The following is a 9,881-nucleotide window of genomic DNA, read 5'->3' on the forward strand; positions in this document are numbered from 1 at the left end:
CCTGTAAGCAGCAGCTTGTGCTGGAGTGAGTAACCATTCAGCACACGGAAGAACTAGGAAGTACAGAGCAGGGAAGAAATGGTGGGGGGAAAAAACAAAACACAAACCTGTCAAAGGCTTATTAAGTCATAGGCCTACAAAAAAAAATTCTGCTAGAAAAAAGTTGACACCAAGCTAGGGTTCAATTTAGATCACATCAGCTCTTTGGGCAAGAACTCCAAGTGGTTCACATTCCAGTCAGGGTCACTAGATTGATCTCATTTGGATCACTGCTCTGCATAGCTAAAACATGACTGCAGCAAATCCTACAAGCTGTCAGGTGCCGGTAGGTTTCTTTTGTTCTTTTAAGTTATAAGCTCTTTCAGACCACCAATCATTTCCAGACTGCTATACTATGTACTACTTCTTGCTAAATTAGCATTCCACATTCTTACAACTACTCTGCCTTGAGAATTCTAGAAATAGCTAAGTCACTCTTCCTATTCATATCAATCCTGGCAGTGTTCCAGAGCTCTGAACAAGCAGAGGAGAAAAAGAGCTAAGGGTTTGCCAATGTGTCTTTAAGGTAATTTGCGCTGGTTTTCACAACAATGAAGTAATTCCAGACAGAGGTAGTGAGCAGTTGAAGTAGTGAGCTGAAGAGAAGTGTACCATGTTCACCAGCACAAACTGACAATAAAGCAGAAGTTTATTTACGAGGTTGGCCATTTCTTTGCTTATTTTACACCTGGTATGATACAAGGTCAAACTTAATCGAAGTAGCTTGTACTAGATGGCAAACAAAAAAAAACACCCACCAAGAAGAAAACACCACACCACTTATGTTTTGGTTATCACACCAGAAGGATCCTTTTAGTGGCCTCCACAAGAGTTTATCTTTCTACATTGTTATAGTCAAAAAACAATACTCATTTTGGAATCAAATATGGAAGTTATCAATTATATCTGCAAAACTTTGGTAGATAACCACAATCTGTCAAGAAGCATCCGACCTCTCTTGCAGCCAGACACCTGAAGCTGTCCTTATGGGACAGGAAGTTGCTCTAGAAAAAAGTAGCTTTAATGGTCTTGGTGGATAACCAATTGTAACTATTAGTTATAGTGTAATCTTGAGCATTCACATCCCCTTTCAATTAATGAACATTAAGCATTCATCACTACTTCCAATAATTTCAATGCTAAGCATAAGATGGCATCCAGTCTTCAGTGCCTACAATAAAAAAAAAGATCTGGAAACTGGACTTCAAGCACAGCTGTGATGTCTCTGAAAGATGCCGCATGCCAAGATCCAAAAAGCTAAGGCCATTTAAACAAAAAAAAAAAAAAAAAAGAAGTCAAGGAGGCAATTGTTTTACACATCCTCCCAAGAACCTATAAAACTAGATTTCCAATAACAATTGTTTTTAACGTACTAAGCACTAGAACCCAGCTGAAGACAAATCAATACCAGAATTATGGCACAAGGGCTTAGGGAGGGGCTGAATTAAGAAAGTATAGTCAAGTCTACTGAATTCAAACAAGCTTAGTTAAGGTGCAGCCTCATATAAAAGCAACTATATGGCTTTTGGCATCTACCCAGGCATTTTTGAGCACTTCTGCCCACCTCTCCCATTTCTGTAACATCTAATTAAGTTCTGCTACAAACCTAGATGAATGCAGAGTGCAAGCCTACTCTGGAAGCAGGATAGCTGTGCTCATGCAGCTTGTTTTATGCTCAGTATGGTAAACCTTTCCAGAACAGAGGTGATGCAGATATACGATCTGCTTTCAGAGAAGCCAGTTGGTATTTGAGAGCAACAATGATACCCAGGTTTTTCTGTTTTCCAGTGTACACCAATTGCCTATTCACCCAGAAAACAAGCTGTTTTAACCAGCAATATGTATACAAGTGAATTTGTTGCCAGTGATAATATCCAAGTTAAGGCTGTTGAATTTTTTTTTTTTAAATAACAGATCAAATTTACTATTGAACAAATGACTAAGAATTGGCAGACAAATTTATATGTGCTTAGGAGCAACTACCTAATCTGCTGAACACACTCTGCCCACTCCCCCCTGCAACATATGCCATGCTTATAAACCACCTAGGCTTCTCTGTACCTTAGACTGATTGTTCTTCAGTCTGTGAGCTTCATCCACAATGAGACAGGCCCAGTCAATAGAGCCTAGTATGGCCATGTCAATTGTGATCAGTTCATAGGAGGTGAGAAGCACGTGGAACTTCACAGCAGCCTCCTTCTGCAAAGGAAAAGGATGAACACGGTAACGGGATAGGGGAATGCCCCAGGGCAGAGTAGACACTGTGTTTCTCCAAGTTATTCTGGTGAACCCTGGTCAAACAGCACATCAAAACTTTTCACGCCCACAGTTTCCTGCCGCAAGATTCAAAATGCTACCCAAATCATTCTAGCCTTCTAATCCCCTACTCCTAATGCATGTAAGTCTCCTCAACCCCCTCAGTACCTGCTGCTACTTCTAGACAGTTGCCAAATATTCTAACAGAAGTTTAACAAATAAGCAGTGAATAGGGAAATGAGATTTGGAGAAGAGTGGCTCATCAAGAAGCTGAGACTTGTCCTTTTAAGTAGTTTATCATGGAGCTTTACATTACTCTTAGTACTTAATGCAGTTCAATTTCAAGGGAAGCAAAGGAGTCCCGTCTACTTCTGCCACTGAAAAAGCTGCCATCTTGCTTTTACTAGGAAGACTGACATTCTACAAAAAACTAGCCACCTACATCAGGCTCTTCCTCCCTGTTTAGACTACAGCAGAAGTCTAAACACCCACTATTCATCCTTTTGCAGCTATTTCCCCTTGAAAACTACAAGTATAATCAGTTCCCAGGGACATGAGAGTATCTTAACCTCAGCTGCTGAAAGCCAGTCTAGTGCATCTCTTCTTCCAGTTCAGGCTTGCATTACAGCAGTTTCGTACCTTCATTCTGGATGCTTTTTTGCCTCCACGTATGGCATTATCCTCAAAAGTGAACTCATTCTCACGGATGATGGCCCGGCTGTCTTTGTCCCCAACGTAGGTCACTACATACATATCTGGGGCCCACATCTCAAATTCTCGTTCCCAGTTGATGATTGTGGACAGTGGGGCACTCACCAAGAAGGGACCCTTTGAGTGGCCCTGCGAATAGTCAGTAAGAGCATTAGATGAATGCAACCACTAACACAGGCAGAATCTCCTTGACTAGCGATCTCCCAACTCTCACCTCTTTGTATAAGGAATATAGGAACACAGCTGTCTGCACAGTCTTTCCCAGACCCATTTCATCGGCCAAGATTGTATCTGTGCCCTGGGCCCAAGAGAAGCGCAGCCAGTTCAGTCCTTCCAGTTGGTAGGGATGCAAGGTTCCCCCTGTTACATCGAGGTACTCTGGTTGCCGGTCGTATTTCACTGTTGGCTACAATGGAAAGAAGGAAGAACTAAGATCCTTTACCTTAGCTAGACAGCTACCAAGACTCCTTTCCCAGTCACCCACATATTCCCTAGTACAGATGAGACTTCACAGATTACAGCCAGACTAGCACCAGACAAAAATCCCAAACAGCCAAAGGTATCCACCAAAAAGCTTTTTTTTTTTTTTTAAAAAACCCTTTCACCAAGAGCCAGCCAGTGTCTCACCCAATGGACAAGGTGGGCCTTTGTCTAAAGGCTCTATAACCCATTCGTTCAATCTGCAGTTTCCTATTTACCTGCCTCCATCCCCAGAATAAGCAGCTATATCAGATGGCTCTTAAGCAACAAACAGTAACTTACATCTACTGTGGGAGTCTCAGGGGGCCTCTCCAGTTTCCGCATCTTCACTTTCTTTAACTTCTTACCAGGCCTGCCCTCTTCTCCTCTCATCAGCTCCCTATATAGATACAGTCCCAAGAACATGCAAGTTTAACAGCTTTTTGTAACAGATCAAAGGGAAAACTATTGCAAACAATAGGAGGGTGATCACCCAATTCAAACAGGCTGAAGAAAACAGGGCTGGAACCTTCATGTACTGGTGGAGAGGCACAAGGTCCCCACACAAAGGAATAAGGAGTCAGCAGCAAGAAGATGCTTCTTGGCTACCTCCATATATTAATCCAGCCAGTGCTAGGGACTGACATACTCCAGTATTTTCTCTTGAGGGAAGGGAAAGGAACACAACTCCTAGATACTTCTCTTACCTGTGATTCCAGTAGGCCTGCTTGTAGAGGTCATAATCTTGGATATCCACATCTTCACTTTCCCAGGATGCCTGGTCATAGGGTAGGTCTCTCCATTTAATCAAATAGTGGACATTCCCCTTCTTATCCACACTGCAGAATAAACCAGAAAGTCTTAAGCACAGTGAAATGACGATATCCACCCAATTCATGCAAATGGGAGAGGAGGAAAGGATCCCTTAATGAAGCAACAGAAACAGAAGAACAATGTTTGTCATAACAAAAGAACTCCCACCGTTTCCCCGTCATATTGCAGTCCAGCTCATCCACTCTCCCTTAGCCCTGCTTAAGGTCTTTGTCGAAAAATCCTCTTTGCTACCTTCCCTACCTATGATTAAGGATCCTGTGGATCATCATCCACTCAGGCTTGATCCCGTATCGATAGAAGCGCTCCTCCATCTCAGCATATTTGGGGTCCTTGTTTTTCCTCTTTCGACTTTTCTCCTCTTCCCCTCCGAAGTCCCCTGAGGGTGGCTCATCCATATCATTCTTGCGTTGGTAGTTACGAAACATGACCTGGCAGTGCAGCTCCAGCTGGAGTCAGGACAGAAGCAGTTAGTAGGTGTTTTTTCCCCAACTATGCAAAGTATCTCCCCTCAACTATCCACCCTTACAACGTGCTTAGAGTCCTCCACTCACCTGCAACTCTGACACCCAAGAGCAGTGCCAGTAGGACATGCCCTGCCATTTGACAAAGAACTGCCGTTCAGGCCGACCCTCCAGGGGCTTAGGGGGAGGAGCATTAGGGTCTGCATCAGGTGGACGTGGTGGTGGGGGGCCAACTGGGGGCTGACCCCATTTCCAGATCAAGATCTTCTGCACCTTTCCTTTCAAAGCTGGGCACTGAAAAGTTAAACAGAGCTTGTTACATCAGAGTGTACATACTGTAACACAGAAGCACGGAGTAGAAACATACAGAGCCACAGTTCTATTCCTTGATTATAGCTTTAGTGTGCAGATAGAATTTGCTTTTTGGACTTAGAAGTTTGCATCCTCTTATCTCCAGCATGTCTTCGAGCTTCCTCCAGTTTTTTTTTTTTTCTAGGACTGACAAAGCCCCAAATGAATTCAGTATCTCAACTCACTTGTCTCCCCAGGGCCACACCAATTCAGAAATCCTACATGAAATACAGAAATTGCTAGGCTCGATGACTCCAGTAGCTATCCAACCACAACAAGTTTGTACAGAAAATATTTTGCTGTAGAACTGTCATCCCAGCACAGGTATATGTCCTGAAGCAGCCTTTTTGTTCGCTATCTTAAAAGTCCTCATTGCCTAATCAAAGCACCTAACACCATTTACAATACTTCAAGAACTTCCTGGAAAAGTGTGAAATTTCTCCCAACCAAGAAAGGGCTTGATATTACATAGCTTGCAGTGCAAAAAACCAGTTTGGCTCAGCATCAGTTTAAAGTATTTTTTTAAGCACTGAATTTGCTTGCACTTGTTCTTCTGCTTCTACATACATGCAGAATCCCAGAAAATTGAGCCTTGACATCCTGAACCCAAAACTGCCCAACAACTCTGCCCATGGGCAAACCTCTTGAGACTCAATGGCTGTAACCCTGTCCTTCCTGCCATCTGGAGAAAGCAGCCAATCAGCAAGGCACAATCCAGCCACCAGAAAGCCAGGGCTTGATGTTTTACAAAACAAGGGGATAGAACCTTTGAAGGACTAGGCCTTTCCAGGAAAACACGAGGATCCAAAGGGATTAGATCGATCACCTCCTGTAGCAATAAAAAAAAATGGTACTAGCAGAAACTCACAGTGCAGCGAGGACACAGCCACTCTCCATTGGGAATCTCTGGCAATGGGGGATTCAGACAGTGGATGTGGTAGGATGAAGGACAGGCATCACAGCACAACAGCTCTCCTCCATCCTTGCAGACTCTACAGAACTCCATGTGGTGGTCATCCTCTTCCTCAGCATCCCCCACAACATCCTCCAGGATTTCCTCACCTTCAGAGTTATCCTCCTTTGCTTCCCATTGAATACCCTCTTTTTCCTATAGGAGAAGGAAATCAGAAAACCAAAGTGTCACATTTCCAATTGTTTTATTAGTGCAGAAAAGCAACCCTGAGTCACTTGACATCCCTCTCCATGATCTCGTGCAGAGTTTGGGCAAACCCAGTACTCACACAGTGTGGGCAGCTCCATTTGCCCTCTGGGGCTTTCTCCATGTCTGGATCCAGGCAAACCATGTGGTAGGCACGAGGGCAGGTATCACACAGTATAATTTCTCCTCCCTGCTGGCACACCTCACAGTAGTCCTGGTGATCAGTCTCATAGCCATCCACAGCCACGGTGGAGTCCTCCTCACCTGCAGAGGGTGGTGAGGAGTTACAGCAGTACAAGCCACAGGTACAGGCTTCCAACAGCCAGGGAGGGTACTCTCCCAGCAGCCTACATAGTAATATGGAGATCCAGAATCCAAAACTCTTGCTCCATCTACGCAAGTAAACAGGGCAGGGAGCAAGAGCTGGAACAGGAAGAAGACAAGCCCCTTGGTGCCTCCTTCCACCCATGAAATTAAAGGTGTAGTTAAGGCCAGAAAAGCTCAGCACTGTCTGTTACCCTACCGAGGTGAGAAAACTCCTGAAAACCTTTTCCTTGTTAAAAATAACATCAGGTTCTTTCTTCACAAACAATTCTTGTCCCTCAAGTACACTATTAAAGATCCAGATTCTGCACAGATGTTCCTCTAATCTCTCTACACACTTAGCTGTGCTTCTGTCTCCAACTGGCAGCAAGCATCAATACCTTTCTTTTTCTTTTTCCCAGCTTTGAGTTTTTTGCGACTGCGGCTACTACGGCTTGTAGATCCATCTGAAACAGAGTAGCTGTTGATGCTGGCATCATCAAAGTCTGACTCCACATCCAGATCATCATCTTCACTCTGAGGTAGGTAAGAAAAAACAGCTATGCTACTCAGGCACACACTCTGGGGGCAGCAATCAGACATGCATCCCAGCATTTCTAGCACATCATCACCTCCTCCTCAGAAGGTCAAGGAAGGAACATCACTCACCGATGATCTTTTACGCTTGGAACCAAATCCTCCCAGTTTGATTTTCAAAGGTGCCACCTTCTTAGTTTTAGGTTTCTTGATATCAGGAATACGGGGACTGGCCTTTGGCTTCCGCCGGGCATTGGGTCCTGGGAACAGAGGAGCCTGCGAGTCAGAAGGACTACTGGTTTGACACCACTCACCCTCTACCATCCTGCCAGACTCTTCATCTCACCTTTGCCCTCCTTTGTCTTGGCTTTCCTGAGCGGCACATCTACAGGGGGCTGCGGCAGGACAGCATCCACATTTGTCACCATACTCTCCACTACTGCAACAGCAGCAGCTGCAGCAGCTGCAACAGATGCACCTGAACTTCCCTTGAAGGGGTTGTTTGTGCTAAACTCCCTCCATTTGGCTCCCAGCACCATCATCATCTTCGACACTGCTATTTTAGGGTTCTTTGCTGCAATAAGTGGCCTGCATAAAGTAAAGGAAGGAAGAGTTACCAAACCACCCTGAAATCTAGATCATTATTCCTCCCTGCTGCCACCCCCATTAGCACCTTTATCTCAAACTACATTCCTTTCTAATCTCTGATCTCAACAGCCAATGAATCTCTCCCACTCCCATCCTTCACTCTGCATGGAGGATGCAAATGCCCATGGGCTTGGAAATCGAAATGGAATTCAGCACACTAGGGAAGAAAGGGGACTGGGCATGAGGACTTCCATCATCTCAATCACCCAAAACAAAAAAAAATGTGGACCAATTATTTTACTGTTGCTTCAGTTTTTGCTCTAGGTAGGACACTAGTGTCTGTAATGTGCCTTGAGGTTCCAAAACCAAGGAACCTAGTTCTTGTCCTGTGTTTTTTTTTTCCCCACCAGAGTCCTTCCAAGTGTAGGCTTGCAGTTCACCTGACAAACTGGCTGAAAGCTTTGTAGTTGGTGAGAGTGCGGTAATCCTCCTCTGTGAAGATATGATCAATATCCTCCATGCCCCAATCTTCCAGGAGCTGAGCAGATGACTTGGGCTCCTGTGCAAAGAGAATTGCAGCAATTCTGAGAAAAAGCTCTAGTTCTGTGGAGCAGAACTTCCACACATCTATGGACCACCCAATGGGTCAGGACTGGGGGATTTCCCCTACCCCTATCCACCTATCACTGCCATAGGACACAACATCAGTGGAGGTGGGAAAAGTCTTTGAATTCAATATACCTTCTAGGCACATTTAAAGCAGAAGAGGGGAAGGAATGCAAGGTGGGGAAATGGTCAAGTCAAGCAAGGTCTAGTAGAGAAAGAACAGCCCCAAATCCATGTGCCATCACAACTGGAGAGCACAATGATGTCCAAAATCAGATAACATGGGAACAAGAAACAAGCAGTCAGCCAGCAGAGTAGCTTCTCACCTTTGAGTCGTCATCTTCTTCCTCTTCTTCCTCCTCCTCCTTGCGTTTGGCTTTGTTTTTCTTTTCCTTCTTGGGCCCTAGTTTCTTCTTTTTCTTCTTTCCAGGAGTGTAGTCACTGCCCTCACTGTCAGAGCGTAGAACCTCCTCTTCTTCCTCCACAAACTCATTCCCCTCACCAGAGCTGTCCCCCAGCTGGGGAGGGAGGGAGAGAGAAGATCAGGCAGCTGTGAGAAAATACCCTGGATAAGCACTAAACACCACACTCTCCCCAGACTCTAGAGGGTTCATACAAAGGATTGCTGCCATAGGCTAACAACAACAGCAAGTACCCTCACCCCATGTATGGATATTTTAGAGCATGACCTTAGGCATCCTTTGCCTTACCTCCTTCTTCTGACGCTTGCTGAGCTTGGGCACTTTGGGTTCCTTTAGTTTCTTGGGCTTCTTCTTCTTCTTGATTTTGGGGGTGTCAGCCTCTGACAGAAGCTCTTCTTCTGGCTCTTCTTCAGGCTCTGGAGAGGAAGAGACACGCCTCATTCAAACCCCATCTGTGTGCTACAGCATAGCCCACTTATCACAGAGATCAGTCAGCTTGTGTACTTCTTGCTACATACTTACAAAGCTAGAAGTGTTTACAACTGCTTACTGTTATTGTTCACAACAGATACTAGGTAATCATAGCCTAAGTTACCATTGCACATGGCTTTCCCCCTTCCTCCACCACCACCTATTTGCACAATATTCCTTCTCCAAGCAGAGCTGCACTTGGATCTTGGGGACCAGAAGTTTTCCATAACCCAATGACAAGAGGAAAGAGCATAGAATAGATGGCTACATCTAGAGGAGACAGAATGGTGAATACATTTGAGAATCTGACTAGGATACCATTTTAGTCCATGGGTCTCCAGGAAAGAAACCCACAGCTACCTAGCCCCTGGAGCAGTACAGAGCGTCCTACAGCTGCATGCAAAATACAGACTAGTAAGCCACTGCTTGTCCACCTCCATAGGAAAGTTATTACTCAGCAACTCTGTTCCAATCCAGATTTGACACAAGCTTCCCCCAATCCCTTCCCCCCACACCAACAGCTAGCCAGCTCACCGCCTGGCTAGAGTAACACGTGCCAGCTCGCCACCACCACCCCACGCTCCCTTCTGTGCCCCCCTTCTCTGCCTACCCCCCGCCTGAGGGGCAGGGGCAGACAGGCAGCCTTTCCCTTTGTGGCAGGCTGCGGGAGCAGCCTGGCCACCC

The 9,881-nt window shown here is 45.2% G+C and overlaps 1 protein-coding gene across 1 annotated transcript in view; it reads right to left on the reverse strand.

Moving 5' to 3' along the window:
* Positions 1–9,881, reverse strand: part of CHD4 (chromodomain helicase DNA binding protein 4) — a 20,562-nt gene that overhangs the window by 9,107 nt on the left and 1,574 nt on the right. The window contains exons 2-17 of the mRNA XM_035894524.1: positions 9,015–9,142; positions 8,631–8,822; positions 8,139–8,257; positions 7,457–7,698; positions 7,243–7,370; positions 6,975–7,110; positions 6,353–6,534; positions 5,980–6,219; positions 4,851–5,054; positions 4,540–4,745; positions 4,173–4,304; positions 3,769–3,865; positions 3,221–3,412; positions 2,935–3,135; positions 2,101–2,238; positions 1–53 (exon numbers count right to left, since the gene is read on the reverse strand). Of these exons, the coding sequence (XP_035750417.1) occupies positions 1–53; positions 2,101–2,238; positions 2,935–3,135; positions 3,221–3,412; positions 3,769–3,865; positions 4,173–4,304; positions 4,540–4,745; positions 4,851–5,054; positions 5,980–6,219; positions 6,353–6,534; positions 6,975–7,110; positions 7,243–7,370; positions 7,457–7,698; positions 8,139–8,257; positions 8,631–8,822; positions 9,015–9,142 (2,590 nt within the window). The remainder of the gene's footprint in view (positions 54–2,100; positions 2,239–2,934; positions 3,136–3,220; positions 3,413–3,768; positions 3,866–4,172; positions 4,305–4,539; positions 4,746–4,850; positions 5,055–5,979; positions 6,220–6,352; positions 6,535–6,974; positions 7,111–7,242; positions 7,371–7,456; positions 7,699–8,138; positions 8,258–8,630; positions 8,823–9,014; positions 9,143–9,881) is intronic.

Source organism: Egretta garzetta, unplaced genomic scaffold (assembly GCF_000687185.1).
Source record: "Egretta garzetta isolate BGI_Z169 unplaced genomic scaffold, ASM68718v1 scaffold85, whole genome shotgun sequence".
In the NCBI taxonomy this organism is placed as follows: Eukaryota; Metazoa; Chordata; class Aves; order Pelecaniformes; family Ardeidae; genus Egretta; species Egretta garzetta.